Source organism: Mauremys reevesii, linkage group 18, assembly GCF_016161935.1.
Source record: "Mauremys reevesii isolate NIE-2019 linkage group 18, ASM1616193v1, whole genome shotgun sequence".
NCBI lineage: Eukaryota > Metazoa > Chordata > Testudines > Geoemydidae > Mauremys > Mauremys reevesii.
The window spans coordinates 6858722-6884752 of NC_052640.1; the positions used below are offsets into that span (position 1 = coordinate 6858722).

A 26031-nucleotide genomic window follows, 5' to 3' on the forward strand; every position below is an offset into this window, starting at 1 on the left:
ATTCTTGTATCTGAAACTAGAAATATGAAATATAACTCTGAGGGCCTATTGTAATTATGCAAAGTGTGGGCTATTAATGGTGGTTTGGAATCTTGATGTCTCCCATCAACCAGGACAATTGACTGTGGATGGCTCTGTTTGCAAGCAGGCCTTCCTGAGAGTCAGGATGGGAGGAATGAAGGCTTGAGGTCTTACAGTGACATGTGATCATGTCACCTGAACTGGAATCCATCTTTAACCTGGTGTTTTTCCATTGAGAAGGAGGGGTGGGAACCCAGAGGAACAAAGGATTCATGCCTTATACAAAAGATATATAAGTGGGTAGAACAGAACAAGGGGGTGGCCATCATGAGAAATGCCCTAGCTACCACCTGAGCTGGAACAAGGGCTGTACCAGGGGAAAGGATTGTGCCCAGACTAGGAAGGTGTCCAATCCGTGAAATAAATTTATTGAAACATCTCTGAGGGTGAGATTTTATCTGTATTCAGTTTTCTTACTGTATTAGGCATAGACTTGAGGGTTTTATTTTATTTTGCTTGGTAATTCACTTTGTTCTGATACTACTTGGAACCACTTAAATCCTACTTTCTGTATTTAATAAAATAACTTTTTACTCATTATGTAACTCAGAGTATGTATTAATACCTGGGGGTGGGGCAAACAGCTGTGCATATATCTTTATCAGTGTTATAGAAGGCGAACAATGTATGAGTTTACCCTATATAAGCTTTATACAGGGTAAAACAGATTTATTTTGGGTTTGGACCCCATTGGGAATTGGGCATCTGAGTGTTAAAGACAGGAACTTCTTAAGCTGCTTTCAGTTAAGTCTGCAGCTTTGGGGCACGTGGGTCAAAGCCTGGGTTTGTGTTGGAGCAGGCTAATGTGTCTGTCTCAACAAGACAGGGTGCTAGAGTCCCAAGCTGGCAGGGAAAGCAGGGGCAGAAGTAGTCTTGGCACATCAGTTGGCAACCCCAGGGAGTGTCTGTGATCCAACCCATCACAATGGCTATCTATTATTATGCCCTGTCACAGCTGAAGAGGGTTTCTCCCATCAAAGCCCAAATGAATTGGCTTTTGGTAGGTGAACTAGATAGTGTAGGGGCTGCCCGGAATAGAATTCTTCCCACATTTGGGGGAGCCACACCTATCACCCACAGACTCTAGTAGGAGCCACGGCCCTCCATATTCCCACAAGTTTTTTGGCCAATAGATTCTGAAGTTTACTTGGTCACCTCCACCCTCACTTCCACAGAGTAAGCTACTGCAGAGGACAGCTCTGTGAGATACTGAGGGGAGGGAGTAGAGTGCCCTTGCCCAGCATCCCCATGGCATGTCCTCCCTGCACAGAGGAATCACAGTGTTTCCATTAGTCTCACAGCCTTTTGTGCCTGCCTAGGGGAGATGGGAAGCTGGATCTTCCTAACATACTCCATAATAAGCTATACTGAATTTTCAAAAATATGTTTTGAAATACCCAGTCTTCTCATAACTATGTATGGTCTTACTAGAGGCCACCACTGTACTTAACAGCTGGTGCTCTAGATAAATGTCATCAAGTAGGCCTGAGAACTCCTCTGTGTGATCAAAATGCACATCTGGTAAATAGAAGGCAAAGTATAAGCCTAGCTCTACCACCACCTCACTCTCTCTAGTCTTCAGTAAGTCACTTCCCCCTAGAGCAGTGGTTCTCAACCAGGGGTCTGGGGCCCTTTGGGAGCCACAAGCAGGTTTCAGGGGGGCTGCCCAGCAGGGCTGGCATTTGACTTGCTAGGGCCCAGAACAGCAAGATGAAGCCCCACTGCATGGGACTGAAGCACACGGCCCAATGCCCTGCCACCCGGTGCTGAAGCCTAAGCAACTTAGCTTCATAGGGCCCCCTGTGGCATGGGGCTCGGGCAGTTACCCTGCTTGCTACCCCCTAATGCTATCCCTGGCTTTTACATGTAGAAAAATAGTTGTAGCACAGGTGGGCTGTGGAATTTTATAGCAAGTTGCGGGGGAGGAGGAGGCTCAAAGAAAAAGATTGAAAACGCCTGCCGTAGAGTACGCATCATTAGGTTCAAGTCAAAGAAGGCATGCTAGTTTACATTAGATATGTTTCCAAATTGGTGCAAGAGATATATGTACCTTTTGCAGAGAACTGCTATGAGGATTCATATGTGTAAAGCACACAAATGCCATGTTACATCAGAATGTCTGAAGCTGATTAATGAAAAACAAAAACTATTAATCAGTGACTATGCGATTAGCTCATCTGATTTACACTGCACTTCTGAATATCAATAAAAATGAGAATATATTTTTGTTGAGGGTTCATTCAACTGACTCCCCAAAGTCTAACTTAAGTAGGAGCCTCCTTTAAAAAAAAAAAAAGGAAGTAGAGAACAATATCAAGGTTAGGCTTAGTCCCAAGAATAAAGCAGTGTTAAAGTGGGGAAAGAGACTGTGACTTCATTATTCTCTTTATGCTACTTGTGGAGCCGAGAAGGGTTTTGTCTGCACCTGGTAGCCCATGGACCATATTGCACTCAAGACTCTGAATGATGAATCACTGAACACTTAAGAGGATATCTTCACAAAGCTGAGATTATTACTGGCACCATGTAACTAAATGGAGTAAAATGAGTGACAGTTACAGAACAAGAAGTTTGTCAGATGTCTTGGTGGCAAGACAAATTATAAGCATGTTTTATTTCAATTTTAAATCTAAATATAATATATAAAGTAACTGGTGTTTAAACTGTTTAAAGTAAATGCTTAATACCATTAGTATAAACAAGGGATCAGAATAAAACTGAATGCACTCTACTGTTTAGAGAACAGACTTGACATCACGAGTTCTGGTCTTTATTTGTGCCTCTGCCATGCAGTTAATATATGATCTTGCACAAGGCACATCTTTTGTGTCCATTTCCCCAGCTGAAGAACGGGGAAAATACATACATGAACTGTGCCTAAAGGCTTAGAGTGCAGTTATGGTCAGAAAAATGACTAGTAATAGCTCTAATTTAAAAGGAATCCAAACAGCTTAAAAACACATTAATAAGTGCCCTGTTTCCCTTGTACTTTTACAAACCCACATTTTCTATTTTTAAAAGTTTTCCTCTGCTGTTACTTTGTGAAAGACTCATAGAATAGGGGAAATGTGACCAATCCAGGAGAAACAATTAAAGTGACCCCCTTCTACACACCAAAAAATATTTATTGATTTATTTACTATCCTCTTTCATCTATAGTAATTTTTAAGAGTTATAAATAAGTTGTAAGGTACAAGGCTTTCAGAAAAGTGTAATTTTATTTCAACTTGATAGTGTCCCTTTAAGATATTTGCTCCAGTATGCTTACTTTACCACAGCTTTCTAAAAGTCTACTTTCCCAGGGTAAGTAAGGTATCATTAGATTTATCATTATCAACAACTCAGTAAAGAATTGGCAACTGGATTTTGTGCTCAGGCTGGTAAAATTTCATGACTATTTCAGAATACCATTTACTAAAGTTTTTACTAATTTAATCCCATTAGCACTGCAGGAACAAACAGTTGTGGAACAGTGAGTGGAATTCTGCTCACCAACTATTATATTTCAGCTGCAAAAAAACAACTGGTAATGTCAAAACCAGAGAGAATTTCTGTTTTACTTTCATATCCAGGAGTTTTTGGGGATGGCAACTCAAAAACTATTTTTTGCTTGTGAACAGAGCACAATAGGAGCAAATATGTCACTCAGATATAGCCACAGCACTTGGATACAATTTTTAAAGTAATTTTTCAGAATATAAACTGCACTTTGTCTTGTCAATTCATCTTACTGGGTGTAGTGCTTGCACTAATAAGTCAGTTGCATTGATGCAAGTGAGACTACTCATCATAGTAAGTACTACCAGTGTTTGCAAAATTAGGACCTTCATTTGTAAAGCATGTTGAATTCATCTTTTAAAGAGACCAGGTATAATTGACTACATTCAATGTAGGCATAAGCATGCACAGCTTCACTTGAAGTCAAAGAGGCACAGCTTCGGTTAGGCCACAACTGAATTTGTTACCTCCATCACAAAATTACAGGATTACATTCCATATTAGCAGCTAGGAGCTGAGATCCCAATTCTGTTCCGTGGGAGCTGAACATATCAGAAACTGGTAATTTCTGGGTTCAAAGAGATTTTTCACCAACTAACCCACCCATTTCCATCCTTCAGCGAAGGCAGGAGAAACGCTGTCCAAAAGCCAACATTCATTTTTTAATGTATCTAGAGTCTCACAAATTCTGAAAGAGTTGAAACCAAATCCTATAATCCTTGTCAAGTGTGAGTTTTTGCTTGAGGAAGAAGTTAGAATTTGACACAATAGCTTGAGGCTAAAACAGCAGCTTCATTCAACAGAAGATGCACATGTCTTACAATTAAGAAGCAATACTACTTCTTAAAATAAAAATCATTTGTTTTCATAAATAAGTCTATATAGCAATAAGTGGTCTTCCACAACATTCTGGAAGCAAAAATCACGTGTAATTAAGATTTTAATATCTTAAATGCAATACTTGAGCAAGCAGAAGATTTTTCTACCAAACAAGATCAACGTACAGCTAATTACTTGGAATTCCCACACACACAAAGCGCCTTTTATCATTTGTATCTGAGAATTTATTCAAAAATATATTTAATATATAAAAAGTATAAAATATTTGCTACTTTGGTTTGGAACCATAGCAGTAGTTCTACTGTGGTTAAGTCTCTACCAGTGTATGTTATTGCTAGAGAAAAGCCCTGAATGGCAAGTTTTCAAGCAAGGGGAAAAAAACCTCTAGTGGTAGTTTCTCCATCTATTTTTTCTTTTCAAAATGTTTCCTCAATGAAAACAGGCAATTTTATCACTTCTGATAACATATCTGCTCCCATGAATATTAAAGCAGGTATTGCTTTTCTCTGTATTTTCTTCCCAAAAGAAGAGTAAAGTTAGGGCCTCGGTCCTACAGATGCAGATCAGACCACATCGCAATAGGACTGTCATGGGTATCTGGAGAGTAAGAATTTATAGCTGCCATGGCAAAAGGCCCTATAGAAATTAGTAAAGTAATAATTACTTGGCAGAAAAACATGATTGGGGGAGCTAGTGGGAAAAGGGAAGGTGGAAAAGCTCTCAGTTTTACCTTTCATCAGACTTTTAGAGATCACAGCACTAGCACTGAAACCAAATGCTAATTACTACATGTCCCAAGTAATTTGTATTGCGCCATGCAACATGTATTGGACCAGCAATACTTTCTAGCCAACACCAACATCAAAGAGAGAGAACTAAGGCTTCCCTCCCACACCTAACATATACCGAGGACTAAAATTCAACTCCTCTTATGCACTGATATATTCACCATTCAACATTAAAAAGAAACAATCCAGATGATAAGAGGAAGGATGAGAGATGCATGCTCAGTGCAGCCATACCCCAACATCAGTCTCGTCAGATGTCAGTTGTCTAAGATGTCATGGTATTTTTTTACTGTAAGAAATTAGCACAGTACTTAATCTCTCTTTAAAATCAATCAACAGTCCAGCTAGTTCATGCAGGGAGGAGTCAACATAGCAAGGCAGAAACAAAAAATGGATTTTATACAAAATATAGTTTTATGCAAAATGGCTGCCAGGAGGAGGCAAGGTGTCGCCTCTGTGGTCCAGCTGATCCTGGAGCCGTGCAAACTCAGCAAGTTCATTCAATTCTTGAAATTGCCTGTCTGTTTTGTGGCTCACCAGTGACCTATAGAAGTGGACTGCAAACACAATGAAAATCAATCCAAAAGGAACCATAATAGATGTTGAGGCAATGGCTGCTGCCTCTCCTGGGGTGATGGTAGAATTGTTGTCCTGGACTGAAACAAGAGGATGCCTCTTCAGTGGAAGAAATTTCACCCAACACAACAGCACCACCTCTGCAAGGAAGAGCAAAGTCCCAATGACAGTGGAAAATGCCCAGGCAAGCTCAATGTGTCGGTGCATACGCTCATGCGGAGACTCCTTTACAGAGTTGAGATTGTGCACATTACTAACAGCCTCTATATTTGGAAGAATGCAGGTACTTATCATGAGAGCAAAGAGGTGAACAGCAACAAGCACAGTAGTACAGGCACTGAAAGCTATCAAGAGACCTGGAGGGTAGACATGTGTTGGCTCTAGCTGAACCTCCACCATAGCCACCTGGAAAGGAAGAATAAAGATTTAATACTGAACTGTATATTTTAAGACATCACTTTACAAATAACAGGTTTAACATTAGCAGGTTTAAACATTTCCAGCTTAGATCAATACAATATTTTAATGATATAATTTAATTCTCACTACGTCTGGACAACGAAAACAGACTTGGCAATGTCACTTACTGATTGTCGTGCAGTAGCACTATGCTGCAAAGTTTGGGCTCCAAACACTGCAGGGAAGTCTAAATCAGAGAGTGGATAAACATCCAATTCAAAACTGGACTTTTAAAAAACTAAAATAAATTTGAAATTATGAAATTCACATTAAAGCCTAAATTTATTTTAAATCTATTAAAATAATTTGAATGGAATAAGAAAATATTCAGATAGTACGTTTGCTGCCGAAGTTTTAATAATAAAAGTTAAACCACTGGACTGGTGGAAGTCACTGGCTAAGCACCTGGAACTAGAGTTTGTTGAAGTGCTAAAGCAGCTTTTGACAGCAGTAGCCTCTTCTCCTGGTGCAGAGAATATTCTCTTCATTTAATTTCAATAACTAGTTCATTCAAAGTTGAGATACCAATTGGGAGTTGAAAAAGCAAAAAAGCTTCTTTTCCTCTTCAAATTCATGAACAAAAACAGGAGGATCAGATCTACTACTTCTAAAAATACTGAAGGACATGGTGACCAGAAACAATCAGTTCAATTTGTTAGCTACAGATAATACTTCCTCTAATCAGTTGTTTTACATGCAATACTGTTTTGATATGAAAAAATAAATGTATATATCCAGCACAGACAATATTTTTCATCGAATTCCAATTTCCATCCATGCAGCTTGACACAAGTCACAACTAAAAATTTAATAAAGGAAATAAGAAACATCATCATTATTTTACAACAAAACAATGTAAAAAAAGATAAGGCTCTGAATAAGTGTTAAGCTATATAATTGCTTAAATTGTGAGAACAGATATAGCATATCTTTCTGGTTAGCAAGAAATACCAAGAGCAATCTAGAGACTATATTTAATTGCAAATAAACATTAATGCAACCAATGAGAATCAATCTTTCTTTAGGAAAACAAAAAAAGAGTACAAATGCAAAACAAGATTAAAATAGATATTTAAATTGAGGTTTCCTGCTTGCCATGATTTAAAAAAACACTACTGATTTTTAATCGACCACCCTGCCATAAATCCAAACCAAAATCAGTTTACATTTCTCATCATATTAGCCTATAATTGAAACATTTTAACAAATCCTACACTCTGGGCCTCGGGTAGCCAATGGGGCCACATTTCACTTAATCCATTTCTAAGATACACCTATTGTAAGATGCATTGTCAGTCAAGACAACACATAAGTTAATGCCAATAAAGTAACTGCCCTGCCAATTCCAACTTAATTTCCATAAGGCAGCCAGGCCTTGAGGATCAACATATTGAGGCTCTGTTAGGGCACAAGGGAAGTGAAACAAATTCTTAGAAAAAGTAGGAATACTTCACTGAGAGTGTCTTGTTCCCCGGCCATACAAAATTAGTGATTGTCAGTTTATCCATCTCTTGCTGATCTCAACTACAGGAGTGATGCAGGCTCTAAGGATAAAGTGCATGTCAACACTGCAGTAAAAAACCCCATGGCTTTCTGCTGTCTTGGGCTCACGGGGCTTAGTCAGGGGAGCTAAAAATTGCAGTGCAGGTGTTTAGACTTGTGCTGAAGCTCAGATTTTTAAGACCAACCACCTTCTGGGGTTTCAGAGACTGGGCCAGGAGGGGCTGGCGTAGGACAATGTCAGCCTTACACCAATCTAGCATTCCTCTGTTAGGGCAGACTGCCTTAAAGCTGCATCATCACTGAAGTGGCACTTAGGAGCACAGTTGCCAATTTTCATGCGGTAAATAAGCACTCCAACTTTCACAATAAGTAAAAAAAGCAAGCTAATCCCATTTCAAAACAAGGCCAAAACAAGCCAATCCATAAGAACCTGAACACTCTATGTGACTAGATCCCCCCCAGAGTGCAGTCTGTGGGCCCCCTGTGAACCTCTGACTCTCTCCCCACCTTGCCCCTGCTTGCCAGGAGCCGGACAAAAAAAGAAGCTACAAAAGACAAGCCAAATAAGTAACAAACTACAAGCCAAAAACTAGCCAACAAGCAACTCACAAGCCAATTAAGCGAAAAACAAGTCCAATTTCTGCGTTTTTTTTGTGGGTTTGGCATATTTGCTTAGGAGTGGCCAAGGATTTGGGGTGAAATCCTGACCCCACTAAATTCAATGTAAATTTGCCATTTACTTTAGTGGAGCCAAGATTTCATCCCTAAGCCTAACAAAGTTCTCCCCGCCTCTGCCACATAAGGCAGAAATAGCTCAATGTTCCTGTAAATGTAAATTGAGAGGTTTCCAGTCATATTATATGACCATCAAGTGACGTCTTCTATTAGATTTATCATCTCTGCCAGGCCATCTAAACTATTCCTTTATCCAATGCAGAAATACCCCTAGCAAGAGAGGAAATTTTAAAAGCAACTCTTTTCAGAGGATTCTTTTAAGCATTTACAGTTGCTTAGAGACTTTAATCCTGGCATTTCTCTTGAAAAACAAATACATTATCTTGATAAATTTGGCTCTGAGACAGCGCAGTTGCTTTTGAGTAAAGCAGAACTACAAGAAAATGTCAGCAAGCAATGTTTGGTCTCCTTTATCAGAGGGCTTGATTAATTTGTCAGCATGTGTTTAAATCAGAAACAAAAGTGATAGGCTATATAAGGAATAGAATAGAAAGTACTGAAGTGATAGGCTATATAAGGAATAGAATAGAAAGTACTGAAGTGATAGGCTATATAAGGAATAGAATAGAAAGTATACAAAACCATGGAACACTGTCATACTGTGATCAGTTCTAATCATCCTATATGAAAAGAGGATAGAGGAGAAATAGAGAAGGGGTCCAGAGGCAGATGACACAAACAGTTTGAGGCATAGAAAGACATAATGAAGAGACATTAAAATTATTGGTATAGTTTAGTTTAGATGTAAATAAGAGGGACACAATGGAAGCATAAAAAATAATGAATTGTAATAGGAAACAGCTTTCTTTCACAACAGTTAATCTGTGTAATTTGGTGTGTATAAATTTAAAAACAAGAAGTAGATATTTATATGGATGATGACATCCACTTACATTAAGTAGGATTTTTTTAAAAAGAGGGGATCATGCTTCAAGGAATAAATTAACTAGGTTTAGGATTGACTAGGATTAGGACGAAACTTTCCCGGTAGGCAAGTTATTCCATCATTTTCTACGCTGAGTTTTTTCCACTTTCCTTAGAAGCAACTGATACTAGCCTCTGCCAGGGACAATCTCCATTTGTTGACTGTAGACAAATAGGCCATAACTTCCCTATTGAAAAAAATATGCTTGTGACTTTACCAAATTTTTCCTCTCTAGTCTGTTAACAGGATCTATAAGTCAACATCTATCATGCAAACCACTGTGGCAGGCCTAGGTTATACTTTGTCTAGACTATGTACTCTCTAAGGTAGCATCCATACAGCCTATACATAGATATTGAAAGAAGAAGCAATAGATAGGCACTTGCTGTCATCGTAAAATGAGGAAAGTGTTTTCAAGTATTTAGTGAAAGACTGCAGGATAAATTAAAGTCCAGTTAAGAGGGAGATTCTATAGCAGCTCTTGAATAATCAGTGTTTACAAATCCTGAGCTTCAATTACATTGCATAAAATATTTGTGTTTTTAATTTAGATCGAACTGGCCAATCCAGATGATGTTTTAGAAGAGGCCCAGGCAATGCTTGACAACAGCCAAGAATGAGAAAAGGCTGCTGATAAAGATATGAAAAAAGACTCATTGTTACTTCTTCATTTGAATCATCTTTCTAGGTCCATGGTATATGAGACGGTGTGTTTTGTAAAGCAGAGAAGTAGCACCGAAGCCACTTTGGTCTCAAGAAATTAATTAGTTCCTCAAAACTGCCACAATGTACACTTCATTCTGTATTTCTGTTTGGACAGGATCCATTTTACTCAGTTTAGAAGCTGAGGAGGCCTTATAGGAAGAAATAATTCTGCCCATGTATAAATTAAAAGTAAGTGCTGACCTCCTTTGACCCTATATTATTGAAAACCTGTGTCTGATTGTAAACCAATTTCCAGGTTGTTTTAATACCAGATGGCCATGGTCAAATGGGCTGAAAGCCAAGCACACACTATCCATACTTTCATGTTCCAGTCACAAGAATTAAAGTCATAGCACTCTGAATTAAAGTCATTCTGGAAGGTCTGTATTTTTATTTTCTTCAAACCACAGCACTAACTCAATGTAATGCTAGTGCTACTGTTCAAATTAAAAACAGACTAGTACAGATGGGTCAATGGAGATACGTGCTGGCATAAATGTCAGTCTGGTATTGCAGAAAGAGGTGCATTCTGCTGGTGGATGCAGTTAGGGTTTTTATATGGGCTTGCTTGACCTTGCCTTCTATACATCCCAAGAGTATCAATTTAGTTTTAAAAATTTCTGTACATAGGGGTAGTTTTATTGGAACTAAGAATCATTTTAATGCTGCACTGAACACCATTTAAAAAAATTAAATGAAAATGTGAGATGGAAGCTAGTTTGCAGCCAGACACAGGACTGCCATACTGTAGTGTGTTGTCATTTTTCAGCAAAACAGCCATTCCCAAAACACTACCCATAAATGCCAGGTTTACAATAACGTCCATTTTGTTATGGGGAAATGATTTCTTCCCAAAGTGACTTCTAGTCTTGATCCAAAAGGTTGCAGGTTTCATACAAGAAATTCCTTATAATCCTACTGAAGTATTTTCTAGCTCAGCTTAAAAGGGAGGTAATAGTGATCTATTATTATGCCCTGTCACAGCAGAAGAGGATTTCGCCCATCAAAGCCCAAATGAACTGGCCTTTGGTAGGTGAACTAGATATGTAGGGGCTGCCGAGAATAGAATTCTTCCCACATTTTGGGGAGCCACACCTATCACCCACAGGCTCTAGCAGCCACAACCCTCCATATTCCCCCAAAGTTTTTTGGCCAAAAGATTCTGAAGTTTACTTGGTCTGGTCACACCTCCACCCTCACTTCCACAGAGTAAACTACTGCAAAGGACAGCTCTGTGAGATGCTGAGGGGAGGGAGTAGAGTGCCCTTGCCCAGCATCCCCATGGCATGTTCTCCCTGCACAGAGGAATCACAGTGTTTCCATTAGTCTCACAGCCTTTTGTGCCTGCCTAAGGCAGATGGGAAGCTGGATTTTCCTTACATACTTCATAGTAAGTGTGATGGGTTGGATCACAGAAAAGCCTCTAGAAACTGCCAACTGATGTGCTGAGACTACACCAGAGACTGTTTCCCCTGGCAGCTTGGGACTTCATTGTCCTGCCTGGTTTGAGACAAACACTCTAGCCTGCTACAAAACGCAGACCCAGGTCTGAACCATGTCCCCTAGAAGCTGCAGGCTTAACTGAAAACAGCTTAAGAAGTGTTCCTGTCTCCAACACTCAGGTACCCAGCTCCCAATGGGGTCCAAACCGCAAATAAATCCATTTTACCCTGTATAAAGCTTATCCAGGGTAAACTCATAAATTGTTCAACCTCTATAACACTGATAGAGAGATATGCACAGCTGTTTGCCCCTCCCACCCCCCAGGTATTAATACATACTCTGGGTTAATTAATAAGTAAAAAGTGATTTTATTAAATACAAAAAGTAGGATTTAAGTGGTTCCAAGTAATAATAGACAGAACAAAGTGAATTACCAAGCAAAATAAAATAAAACATGCCAGTCTAAACCTGATACAGAAAGAAAGTGATTACAGATGAAATCTCACCCTCAGAGATGTTCCAGTAAGTTTCTTTTACAGACTAGCTTCTTTCTAGTCTGGATCCAGCAATCACTCACACCCCTATGGTTACTGTCCTTTGTTCTAGTTTCTTTCAGGTATTCTTTCGGGGTGGAGAGGCTATCTCTTGAGCCAGCTGAAGAGAAAATAGAGGGGTCTCTCAGGGAATTAAATAGACTTCCTCTTTCCTCTCTCCTATGCAAAATCTAGCTCTAAGATGGAGTTTTGGAGTCACATGTGTATGCATGACTCAGTTTTTACAGGCAGCAGCCATTGCTCATATGCTATCTTGAATGTCTCCAGGAAGACTTCTTATGTGGATTGGAGTCTTCCAAGATCCATTGTTCGTTAAGTGTTTCTTGATTGGGCACTTAATTTGCACATTCCTTTCTCAAGAAGCTGACCAAATGCTTTACTAAGGCTACGTAGTAACAAAGAAGTACACAACCAATATTGATAACTTCAAATACAAAAATGACACATGCATACAAATAGGATGAATATATTCAGTAGATCATAACCTTTGCAGAGATATGTTACATGGCATATGTAGCATAAAACATATACCAGTTATGTCATATATATGTTCATAAGCATATTTCCATAAAGCCTTATGGGGTGCAACGTTACACCCTTCTCCTGAACTTACTGCCAGAGACTTGGACACTGTCCACGGCAGAGGCAGTACATGTAAAATCCCTGTCTGTCTTTGGCCACACTCCCTTTTAGTACCTTTAAACCATATGATGTCATTCGTAAGTGTTCTAGCAAGTTTTGGGGTTCCTGGTCCCCAGGTGCCTGAAAACAGGTTGGGGTGTAGTATTGCTTACAGAATGCAGGCAGCAATACCTGTTAAAGTATAAGTGTCTTAGTATTTAGCCACCAATGCCATGAGGTGGTGTGCCTCAGTTTCCCCTTCCACACAGCAGCATGGGCCTGTTATGCTTTTGCTGCTGTGCCAAGCTTCCAGCCTGTTTACAGGTATAGACTGAAAAGTAACATGCTTGTGGGACTGTCTTGTCACCATCCCTAGGATGTATAAAAGTTTTTCCATAAATCAGGTATGTCCCACATCTTTAAAGCGTTTACCATTATGTACCATGATAGATGCCCTGATGCAGATTCTTCTGCCTCTTCGGAGAAGGCTTTTAATTCAGGCATGTGTTTGGGGCTTTGGCAAGGAAAGGGTGTTCTGCAACCATACCTGTCCTCAGCCCCTCCCTCTGGAATTTCTTTGGGTCAGACCTCACCCCCTCGTGGAGTTTCACCAGAGCAGAGTAGTTCTTCCCCCAGGCTTGAAGAGACAGTGTTATTTTTTACAAGGGTGGCAGGAATAACATTTTTAATGGATTGCTTTGGATCAATAAGATCTCCTCAGACACCCCCCTCTTTGCCCCCAACAGATCAGCTGGATGGACCCCCAGTCTTCCCTTAAAACTGGATCCACAGGAGAGAGGTCTGGCATCTTTAATGCAGATTTTTCACCTTCCTCCTGGGGAAGAGCCTCCCTACAAAAGGTGGGCGGGACTCTCCGTTCCCCCCTCACCTTCTGTCTGGACTTCCCTCTCTGGGTCAGACACTCCCGCATCCCCCAAAAGGGAAGGTGACCCTGGTCCAGGTGTGGGCTCACAGCTACCAACTGTGGCCAGCTGGCCAGCAAAATCCCCCCCACCCCTTTCCCTCAGGTTGGGCTTGCTTCTAGCTACAGAGTCCTTGGGGTCTGTTCCCACCGCAGCGGTCACCGGGACCCCAACTTCCACCTTTGGGACACATCTCTGTGTACCCCAAGGCAGGCCTTGTCCCCTGCAACTTCCTGGCAGTCAGCAGCTGGGATGGCCTCCCTGCTACAAGGTGGAACATTTCCCTTCCCCGGGGAGATGATCAGAGGACACCCCTCCCATAGGGACTTGCCTTGAGCCCTGAGGCTACAGGAACTGGTTAGACCCATTCCTGCCCCCAAACCTGAATTCACAGCTACAGGGGAATTTAAGAGACACTCTCCTATTCTCCTAGCAGTCCATGTGACTTCACCACCTCCCTGAGGCTTTTAGCACAAGACTCTCTCTCACTGCTAGCCAACCCTGGGACGGATTCGGCCACATTTAATAAATAATTCTCCAGTAGAAATAGTGCAAAATTGTGTGTGACTGTTGCAACAGTCAGTTCGGCCTGCAAATCACTAGTTTGCATGTGTACTTTAGTTAAAGGGGCAAGGACTTTGTAACCTCCCACCAGTTCTAATTCTGCCATTTTCCTGGCAACAAATCCTTCTCCTGAATCAGATCCCTCCTGAACAGAGAAATCTCTGCTCCCGTGTCTCTTAAACCAACGAGTACTTTCTCATTAAGTTTAACAGCATGCACATGCTCACTGCTTGGTTTTGTAGAAGCAACCTTAACAAATCCTGTGTGGAAAGAGGCAGCAGCCTGGATCTGAGAAGCAGCAGCTTCATGTGTTACCTGCTGCCTGCTTGCACTCAGCAAGGGACACGTATTTCTCAGGTACTCAGTGGACTTACAATGATAGCACCTTTTGGGCTCCTCTGCTTGTACAGGAGATTTGGGATGAGTAATATGGGAATGGGGAAGTGAACGCCCAGCCTCCTTTTTTCCAGGGGCAAAATGGTGATTTTTCTTTTCTCCAACCCCGTACCCCTCTGCCAGTGGTTTATGTTTAATTGCAGTTTGTGCTTGCTTATAAGAGTCTGCAAACCCAGCTAATTCACCTATTGCATTCACCTTTTTGTCCCACAACTACTGTTTTACATCATTACTGCACATATTCAGGAACAATTCCTGAGTAACCAAATCACACATTCCTTCAAAACTTCTAATGCCTTTTCCCCTCACCCACTTATCTACCAAATCTCTCATTTCATTTACATAAGCCACATTACTCAATCTAGATCCCCTCTTAAGACTCCTGAATTTAACCCTGTAGGTTTCAGGTATAATCTGAAATTGTTTCAAAACCAGTTCCTTAAATTTACCATAGTTTGAAGCATCATCAATAGGCTTACTGAATATGTCCAGAGCTCTGCCAGTCAATTTTGCTATGAACGTGGTCATCTTTTGACCTTCAGGGATTGCATGGAGGGTGCACAGTCTCTCAAAGGTGATCAAATATTCGTCAGTATCGCTGGATTCATCATACTGTGGACATAGTCGCTCCCATTTGTGGATTTTTGGGGAAGTGGAGCTAGCAGCTGGAGGGTTTTGTCTTGTCCACGCCATAACCGCCACTTCATGCTTCTGGGCCTGTATTTCTTGGTCTCTTAACTCCAGGGCTCTTTTGTCCCTGGCTGCTTCTGCTTCCATAGCCCTTTTGTGGGCAGCTTCCTCCCTGGCTGCCTCTGCATTAATTTCCATTTGTTTTAATTCCATCAGTCTTTTATGTTGATTTTCTTTCTCAGCCATTTGCAACCTGTGCAGTTCTAGCTTTTTCTGAGCCTCACTCTCACTCATGTTGCTGATTTTCCTGCCTCTATTCCCTTCCCTGAAACAAGCAAACAGAAAATAACAAACCAGTAACCACTTTGTCTCTTCTCCAGCCACCACAACCAAAACTCACTTAAAATCACTACCAGTATCTCAAAGCAATCAGCTGTGCACAGACCCTGCTTGACTACACCACTGTGATGGGTTGGATCACAGAAAAACCCTTGGGAACTGCCAACTGATGTGCTGAGACTACACCAGAGACTGTTTCCCCTGGCAGCTTGGGACTTCAGTGCCCTGCCTGGTTTGAGCCAAACAGGCTAGCCTGCTGCAAACCCAGACCCAGGTCTGAACCATGTCCCCTAAAAGCTGCAGGTTTAACTGAAAACAGCTTAAGAAGTGTTCCTGTCTCCAACACTCAGGTACCCAGCTCCCAGTGGGGTCCAAGCCGCAAATAAATCTGTTTTACCCTGTATAAAGCTTATACAAGGTAAACTCAAATTGTTCACCCTCTATAACACTGAGAGAGAGATATGCACAGTTGTTTGCCCCCCAGGTATTAATACATACTATGGGTTAATTAATAAATAAAATGTGATTTTATTAAATACAAAAAGTAGGATTTAAGTGGTTCCAAGTAGTATCAGACAGAACAAAGTCTAAACCTAATACAGTAAGAAAGTGATTACAGATGAAATCTCACCCTCAGAGATATTCCAGTAAGTTTATTTTACAGACTAGCCTCCTTCTAGTCTGGGTCCAGCAATCACTCACACCCCTATGGTTACTGTCCTTAGTTCCAGTTTCTTTCAGGTACCCTTTGGGGTGGAGAGGCTATCTCTGGAGCCAATTGAAGACAAAATGGTGGGTTTGCCCATGGAATTAAGACTCTCTCTTGTGGGTGGAGACCCGCTCTTCTTTCCTATGAAAAATCCAGCTCCAAGATGGAGTTTTGGAGTCATGTGTATGCATGACTCAGTTTTTACAGGCAGCAGCCATTGCTCATATACTATCTTGAATGACTCCAAAAAGACTAATGTGGATTGGAGTCCTCTAAGAGCCATTGTCAGTTAAATGTTTCTTGACTGGGCACTTAATTTGCATATTTCTTTCCCAAGAAGCTGACCAAATGCTTTACTAAGGCTACTTAAGACTCAAACAAGTACACAGCCAATATTCATAATTTCAAATACAAAAATGACACATGCATACAAATAGGAGGAATATATACAGTAGATCATACCCTTTGCAGAGATATGTTACATGGCATATGTAGCATAATACATTCCAGTTATGCCATATATATATATTCATAAGCATATTTCCATAAAGTATTATGGGGTTCAACATCACAGTAAGCTATAATAAATTTTCAAAACACGTTTTGAAACACCTAGTCCTGTCAGTAACTATGTATGGTCTTAGTAGAAGCCATCACTGTACTTAACAGCTGGTGCTCTAGATAAATGTCATCAAGTAGGCCTGAGAACCCCTCTGTGTGATCAAAACGCACATCTGGTAAATAGAAGGCAAAGTATAAGCCTAGCTCTACCACCACCTCACTCTCTCTAGTCTTCAGTAAGTCACTTCCCCCTAGAGCAGTGGTTCTCAACCAGGGGTCTGGGGCCCTTTGGGGGCCACAAGCAGGTTTCAGGGGGGCTGCCCAGCAGGGCTGGCATTAGACTTGCTGGGGCCCAGGACAGTAAGATGAAGCCCCACTGCATGGGACTGAAGCACATGGCCCAATGCCCTGCCACCCGGTGCTGACGCCTAAGCAACTTAGCTTCATAGGGCCCCCTGTGGCATGGGGCTCGGACAGTTACCCTGCTTCTACCCCCTAATGCTATCCCTGGCTTTTACATGTAGAAAAATAGTTGTAGCACAGACAGGCTGTGGAATTTTTATAGCAAGTTGGGAGGTGGGGGCTCAAAGAAAAAGGTTGAGAACGCCTGCCGTACAGTACGCATCATTAGGTTCAAGTCAAAGAAGGCATGCTAGTTTACATTAGATATGTTTCCAAATTGGTGCAAGAGATATATGTACCTTTTGCAGAGAACTGCTATGAGGATTCATATGTGTAAAGCACACAAATGCCATGTTATATCAGAATGTCTGAAGCTGATTAATGAAAAACAAAAACTATTAATCAGTGACTATGTGATTAGCTCATCTGATTTACACTGCACTTCTGAATATCAATAAAAATGAGAATATATTTTTGAGGGTTCATTCAACTGACTCCCCAAAGTCTAACTTAAGTAGGAGCCTCCTTTAAAAAAAATAGGAAGTGGAGAACAATATCAAGGTTAGGCTTAGTCCCAATAATAAAGCAGTGTTAAAATGGGGAAAGAGACTGTGACTACATTATTCTCTTTATGCTATTTGTGGAGTCGGGAAGGGTTTTGTCTGCACCTGGTAGCCCATGGACCATATTAAACTCAAGACTCTGAATGATGAATCACTGAACACTTAAGAGGATATCTTCACAAAGCTGAGATTATTACTGGCACCATGTAACTAAATGGAGTAAAATGAGTGACAGTTACAGAACAAGAAGTTTGTCAGATGTCTTGGTGGCAAAACAAATTATAAGCATGTTCTATTTCAATTTTAAATCTAAATATATACAGTAATTGGTGTTTAAACTGTTTAAAGTAAGTGCTTAATACCATTAGTATAAACAAGGTATCAGAATAAAATTGAATGCACTCTACTGTTTAGAGAACAGACTTGACATCACGAGTTCTGGTCTTTATTTGTGCCTCTGCCATGCGTTAATATGTGATCTTGCACAAGGCACATCTTTTGTGTCCATTTCCCCAGCTGAAGAACGGGGAAAATACATACATGAACTGTGCCTAAAGGCTTAGAGTGCAGTTATGGTCAGAAAAATGACTAGTAATAGCTCTAATTTAAAAGGAATCCAAACAGCTTAAAAACACATTAATAAAGTGCCCTGTTTCCCTTGTACTTTTACAAACCCACATTTTCTATTTTTAAAAGTTTTCCTCTGCTGTTGCTTTGTGAAAGACACGTAGAATAGGGGGAAGTGACCTATCCAGAAGAAACAATGAAAGTGACCCTCTTCTACACACACCCCGGGAGAAGGGGGGGTGTATTTATTTATTTTCTATCCTCTTTCATCTATAGTAATTTTTTAAAGTTATAAATAAGTTGTAAGGTACAAAGCTTTCAGAAAGTAATTTTATTTAAACTTGATATTGTCCCTTTAAGATATTTGCTCCAGTATGCTTACTTTACCACAGCTTTCTAAAAGTCTACTTTTCCCAGAGTAAGGAAGGTATCACTAGATTTATCATTGTCAACTCAGTAAAGGACGGGCAACTGGGTTTTGTGCTCAGCCTGGTAAATTTTCATGACCATTTCAGAATACTGTTTAGTAAAGTTTTTACTAATTTAATCCCTTTAGCATTGCAGGAACAAACAGTTCTGTTCCGTGGGAGCTGAACATATCAGAAACGGGTAATTTCTGGGTTCAAAGAGATTTTTCACCAACTAACCCACCCATTTCCATCCTTCAGTGAAGGCAGGAGAAACACTGTCCAAAAGCCACAATTCATTTTTTAATGTATCTAGAGTCTCACAAATTCTGAAAGAGTTGAAGCCAAATCCTATAATCCTTGTCAAGTGTAAGTTTTTGCTTGAGGAAGAAGTTAGAATTTGACACAATAGCTTGAGGCTAAAACAGCAGCTTCATTCAACAGAAGATGCACATGTATTACAATTAAGAAGCAATACTACTTCTTAAAATAAAAATCATTTGTTTTCATAAATAAGTCTATATAGCAATAAGTGGTCTTCCACAACATTTTGGAAGCAAAAATCACGTGTAATTAAGATATTAAAATCTTAAATGCAGTATTTGAGCAAGCAGAAGATTTTTCTACCAAAGAAGATCAAGGTACAGCTAATTACTTGGAATTCCCACACACACAAAGCGCCTTTTATCATTTGTATCTGAGAATTTATTCAAAAATATATTTAATATATAAAAAGTATAAAATATTTGCCACTTTGGTTTGGAACCACAGCAGTAGTTCTACTGTGGTTAAGTCTCTACCAGTGTATGTTATTGCTAGAGAAAAGCCCTGAATGGCAAGTTTTCAAGCAAGGGGAAAAAAAACCTCTAGTGGTAGTTTCTCCATCTATTTTTTCTTTTCAAAATGTTTCCTCAATGAAAACAGGCAATTTTATCACTTCTGATAACATATCTGCTCCCATGAATATTAAAGCAGGTATTGCTTTTCTCTGTATTTTCTTCCCAAAAGAAGAGTAAAGTTAGGGCCTCGGTCCTACAGATGCAGATCAGACCACATCGCAATAGGACTGTCATGGGTATCTGGAGAGTAAGAATTTATAGCTGCCATGGCAAAAGGCCCTATAGAAATTAGTAAAGTAATAATTACTTGGCAGAAAAACATGATTGGGGGAGCTAGTGGGAAAAGGGAAGGTGGAAAAGCTCTCAGTTTTACCTTTCATCAGACTTTTAGAGATCACAGCACTAGCACTGAAACCAAATGCTAATTACTACATGTCCCAAGTAATTTGTATTGCGCCATGCAACATGTATTGGACCAGCAATACTTTCTAGCCAACACCAACATCAAAGAGAGAGAACTAAGGCTTCCCTCCCACACCTAACATATACCGAGGTATATGGTAGGGGTGGGAATATACTAACATTCAGCTCCTCTTATGCACTGATATATTCACCATTCAACATTAAAAAGAAACAATCCAGATGATAAGAGGAAGGATGAGAAATGCATGCTCAGTGCAGCCATACCCCAACATCAGTCTCGTCAGATGTCTAAGATGTCATGGTATTTTTTTACTGTAAGAAATTAGCAGAGTACTTATAAATCTCTCTTTAAAATCAATCAACAGTCCAGCTAGTTCATGCAGGGAGGAGTCAACATAGCAAGGCAGAAACAAAAAAATGGATTTTTAAACAAAATACAGTTTTATACAAAATGGCTGCCAGGAGGAGGCAAGGTGTCGCCTCTGTGGTCCAGCTGATCCTGGAGTCGTGCAAACTCAGCAAGTTCATTCAATTCTTGAAATTGCCTGTCTGTTTTGTGGCTCACCAGTGACCTATAAAAGTGGACTGCAAACACAATGAAAATCAATCCAAAAGGAACCATAATAGATGTTGAGGCAATGGCTGCTCCTGTTCCTTCTCCTGCTCCTGCTCCGGTAGTAGAATTGTCACAGACTTGATTACTACGAGGCGTCCCTTGTGGAAGAAATTTCACCCAACACAGCAGCACCACCTCTGCAAGGAAGAGCAAAGTCCCAATGACAGTGGAAAATGCCCAGGCGAGCTCAATGTGTCGGTGCATACGCTCATGCGGAGACTCCTTTACAGAGTTGAGATTGTGCACATTACTAACAGCCTCTATATTTGGAAGAATGCAGGTACTTATCATGAGAGCAAAGAGGTGAACAGCAACAAGCACAGTAGTACAGGCACTGAATGCTATCAAGAGACCTGGAGGGTAGGGATAATTGGTTTCTAGCTGAACCTCCACCATAGCCACCTGGAAAGGAAGAATAAAGATTTAATACTGAACTGTATATTTTAAAACATCATTTACAAATAACAGGTTTAACATTAGCAGGTTTAAACATTTCCATTTTAGATCAATATTTTAATGATATAATTTAATTCTCACTACGTCTGGACAATGAAAACAGACTTGGCAACGTCACTTACTGATTGTCATGCAGTAGCACTATGCTGCAAAGTTTGGGCTCCAAACACTGCAGGGAAGTCCTAATCAGAGAGTGGATAAACATCCAATTTAAAACAAATTCAAAACTGGATTTTTTAAAAACTAAAATAAATTTGAAATTATGAAATTCACATTAAAGCCTAAATTTATTTTAAATCTATTAAAATAATTTGAACGGAATAAGAAAATATTCAGATAGTATATGTTTGCTGCCAAAGTTTTAATAATAAAAGTTAAACCACTGAACTGGTGGAAGTCACTGGCTAAGCACCTGGAACTAGAGTTTGTTGAAGTGCTAAAGCAGCTTTTGACAGCAGTAGTCTCTTCTCCTGGTGCAGAGAATATTCTCTTCATTTCATTTCAATAACTAGTTCATTCAAAGTTGAGATACCAATTGGGAGTTGAAAAAGCAAAAAAGCTTCTTTTCCTCTTCAAATTCATGAACAAAAACAGGAGGATCAGATCTACTACTTCTAAAAATACTGAAGGACATGGTGACCAGAAACAATCAGTTCAATTTGTTGGCTACAGATATTTCCTCTAATCAGTTGTTTTACATGCAATACTGTTTTGATACGAAAAAATAAATGTATACATCCAGCACATTTACTGTATGTAATGTATTTAAGTAAAATTTAAAAAATGCACAGACATTTTTCATTGAATTCCAATTTCCATCCGTCCAGCTTGTCACAAGTCACAAGTAAAAATTTAATAAAGGAAACAAGAAACATGTCAATTATTTTACAATTATTTTACAACAAAACAATGTAAAAAATAAGGCTCTGAATAAGTGTTAAGCTATATAATTGTTTAAATTGTGAGAACAGATATAGCATATCTTCCTGGTTAGCAAGAAATACCAAGAGCAATCTAGAGACTATATTTAATTTCAAATAAGCATTAATAGCAACTAATGAGAATCAACCTTTCTTTAGGAAAACAAAAAGACTACAAATTCAAAACAAGATTAAAATAGATATTTAAATTGAGGTTTCCTGCTTGCCATGAAAAAACAAACAACTACTGAGTTTTAATCCACCACCCTGCCTTGAATCCAAACCAAAAACCAGTTTAAATTTCTCATCACCTTAGGCTATAATTGAAACATTTTAACCAATCCTACACTCTGGGCTTCAGGTAGCCAATGGGGCCACATTTCACTTAATCCATTTCTAAAATACACCTATTGTAAGATGCAGTCAGTAAAGACAACACACAAATTAATGCCAATAAAATAACTGCCCTACCAATTCCAAGTTAATTTCCATAAGGCAGCCAGGCTTTGAGGATCAACATAGTGAGGCTCTGTTTGGCCACAAGGTAAGTGAAACACATTCTTAAAAAAAAAGAGTAGGAATACTTCACTGAGAGTGTCTTGTTCCCCAGCCATACAAAATTAGTGATTGTCAGTTTATCTATCTCCTCCTGATCTCAACTGCAGGAGTGATGCAGGCTCTAAGGATAAAGGGTTTTTCCACACTGCAGTAAAAAACCCTGTGGCTTTCTGCTGACTTGGGCTTACGGGGGTTGGGCTGGGGGCTAAAAACTGCACTGCAGGTGTTTGGACTTGCGCCGAAGCTCATTCTGGGGTTTCAGAGGCTGGGGTCCAGCTTAAGCCCAAACATCTAAACCGCAATTTTTGGCCTTGCTACCTGAACCCTGCAAGTCTGAGTCCGCTGACCTGGGCCAGCCAAGGCCACATCACAGATCTTTTATTGCAGCGTAGATGTGCCCTAAGATACTTAGGGCCCAAAGCATAAAGGGCTTCTTCACTATGCTAAGGATATCCAAATGAGAATAGCGAAGAGGGTTGGGAAGGCTGGAAGGAAAGTCAGTATCTCTACTACACTCTGGCCCCAGACATCTAGAAAGCCACTCCCCACCTACATGGGACAGTCGAGGACTAGGTCCTCTCCTCTCAGGTCCAAGCATATTAGTAAAGCTGTATGAACTAGCATGTGGTCACCATGCATAGCTGCAATCCTCCATTCCCAAAGGTTATAGTGGAACAACTCCCAGCAGGAACCATGGGAACTGCAAAGCCAATGAACCCATGCCTAGAGGCCTCCATGTGGATGACCCGGTCTTGCAATGATGTCCCAAGGTCGAAAACAGATTTCAGAACATCCACAGGTTTAAGGGGTGGAACTCCCTTCCAAATCTGTAGGTGGGCAGGAAGAACTGCACTCTGGCTGTATGACTTGTAGGAAACTCCTTGAGTGAAGATTTGGAGCTAGTCTCAGGTGCACTAGAGCAGCACTTGGCAAACCAGGGGAAGGGGGACCTGTGTAGTTTTAGGCCACCTTTATTTCCCCTGATTTTGGAGTATGCCTAAGGCACAACCAAACTACTGGGGGCGGAAGCACTCAGGGATGCTCTAACTTGAGGAGGGTTATCACCACCTATATAAGGGTCTGTCTTACTAGCCAGGATTGCCAGGGTGCACCCCAATTTTTCCCTTCTCGCTCCCACTCCAGAATATCCCCTATGCCAGCTGGGCCAGGCATAGGACAATGTCAGCCTTACACCAATCTAGCATTCCTCTGTTAGGACAGAATGCTTTAAAGCTGCATCATCATTGAAGTGACACTAAGGAGTGGGCAAGGATATGGGGTGAAATCCTGACCCCAATAAATTCAACGGAAGTTTTGCCATTTCCTTCACTGGGGCCAGGATTTCACCCCTGAGCCTAACAAAGTTCTCCCCTGCCTCTGCCACATAAGGCAGAAATAGCTCAATATTCCTTTAAATGTAAATTGAGAAGTTTCCAGTCATATGATATGGCCATCAAGTGAAGTCTTCTATTAGATTTATCGTCCCTGCTAGGCCATCTAAACTATTTCTTTATCCAATGCAGAAATGCCCCTAGCAAGAGAAGAAATTTTAAAAGCAACTCTTCCAGAAGATTCTTATGGGCATTTACAGTTGCTTAGAAACTTTAATCTTGGCATTTCTCTTGAAAAACAAATACATTATCCTGATAAATTTGGCTCTGAGACAGAGCAGTTGCTTTTGAGTAAAGCAGAAATACAAGAATATTTCAGCAAGCAACATTTGGTCTCCTTTATCAGATGGCTTGATTAATTTGTCAGCATGTGTTTAAATCAGAAACAAATGAATAGTGAACTTATGAGTGTACATACATGTATTTAATCATCAGGGCTAAATTAATACATTCTGAGATAAAAAACTAGAAATGGAAAAAAAATGCAGTCATAAGTAGCAGCAGCAATTTGTCACTTTCCTTTAGCTGTATCAAACTAAGTCTAATTAGATTTCCTGTTCATTATATTAGTATTGAGATGTCGAAGGACATGCATCTAGTGATCCTTTCCAGTTGATGTATTTGCCAACTTATGTTTTTACACAAACAGGTACAACATGCATTCAAGGCCTGTTACCAATTTTTTTTCTTCACTGAAAGCTTTAATTGTCCTAGGTGTGGCTGATCTGATGTGATCAATAGTTAATTTCACGTTACAATATACTCTTGAAAGGATAAACGTACAGACTTTATGATTTAGTTTACTACTAGGTTATAAAAGTTTTTAAAATGTGGTTTCTCAACTGTGAGAAGTTTCACATTTGAGACACAAATGTGTGGAAGGAAATGCCTCAAGACATACCATGACTGGCCACATACACAATATTTATTTTATCCCAGACTATGAAGCTTTCATCTAGAGCAACTGTTTCAAACATCAGAGCACAAGTTATAACTGGTTATTTGTGGAGCTCAGATCTAGGGAACAGGCAAAAAGCTTTAACTGGACCAGGTTAGACAGGAGTCAGTCTAACACACACACACACACGCACGCCTCTTCTTCACTGCTGGTGCACTCTTTTTCTGTCCCAATGAATGTAATGGAATGATGGGGGATACTAAGTATGTTCAGCAGCAAAGTAGATGTATTCTACCTACAGCATTTATATTCTCTAAGCAGTGAGGAGTTTCATTTTCATGCACATTAATTTATCCTTTCTCCATTACTTTACTGGTGCTTGTCTTGAAATTTGACAGCTTAGCTGTCAACTCTATTTTAGCCTCAAGAATATTCCATGATTTAAAGACAGCTCAGATATTCCATGCTAATACTTAAAGGAAGATTAACATGACCAAAACAGACTCCAAGTAAGCTTCATCAAATGGATAAGACGATAAAGACTCCAAGCCTTTTAAAAAAATAACAGTTTAAGAATCAAGTATTTAATTCGCCCTTCTAGCCTAAAGTAAGTCTCATGCATCAGCTAGTCAGTTTCCATGAGATGCTGATTAAAAACACTTAATTTCAGAAGGAGGCAGGAATATTTGGAATTCCAACATGCCCTCTGTTCTTGGGCATCTGACTGCTCCCTCTAGAACTATTTAGGGTGCTCACATGAGCACACCACACAGAGCTGCCTTAATATCAAATAGGAGGGATGCAAAACAAATGCACTTCCTCTTTTTGATTTAGGTAAGTTTATCCTGGGCTGCAAAGAGAGTTGGGGAACCATGTTTAAGATGAAGTGCTCAGACACTGTTTCCAGTTTGGCATTTCCCATCTGGCATTTCCCATATTCAACAGCAAAACAAACCTTGTAAGAAACTGGTCTAGCTGAAACAACATTCAAACAGTCCTTTAACTTTGTCCCTGGCTCATCACAAATGGTGGCAATAAAAAAGCTGCAGAAAAGAGGGGCATTAGATTTATAGACAGTTCACAAAGCTCATACTGTGTTGGATGATCATGTTATAAAACTGTTTGGTTTTTGCCAAAGTGG

At 40.0% G+C, this 26031-nt stretch overlaps 1 protein-coding gene across 9 annotated transcripts in view; it reads right to left on the reverse strand.

Moving 5' to 3' along the window:
• Positions 1-2714: 2714 nt before the first annotated feature.
• Positions 2715-26031, reverse strand: part of ORAI1 (ORAI calcium release-activated calcium modulator 1) — a 37630-nt gene continuing 14313 nt past the window's right edge. Inside the window, exons 2-4 of one of the 9 annotated variants that reach the window (XM_039505302.1) lie at positions 21246-21305; positions 21021-21069; positions 2716-6188 (exon numbers count right to left, since the gene is read on the reverse strand). In XM_039505302.1, the coding sequence (XP_039361236.1) occupies positions 5622-6182 (561 nt within the window). In that variant the 5' untranslated portion in view covers positions 6183-6188; positions 21021-21069; positions 21246-21305 and the 3' untranslated portion in view covers positions 2716-5621. Of the gene's footprint in view, positions 6189-6370; positions 6561-15060; positions 15567-16732; positions 21070-21245; positions 21306-26031 lie in introns of those variants that run through there. The other 8 variants (XM_039505300.1, XR_005589590.1, XM_039505299.1 and 5 more) reach the window with 8 other exon arrangements.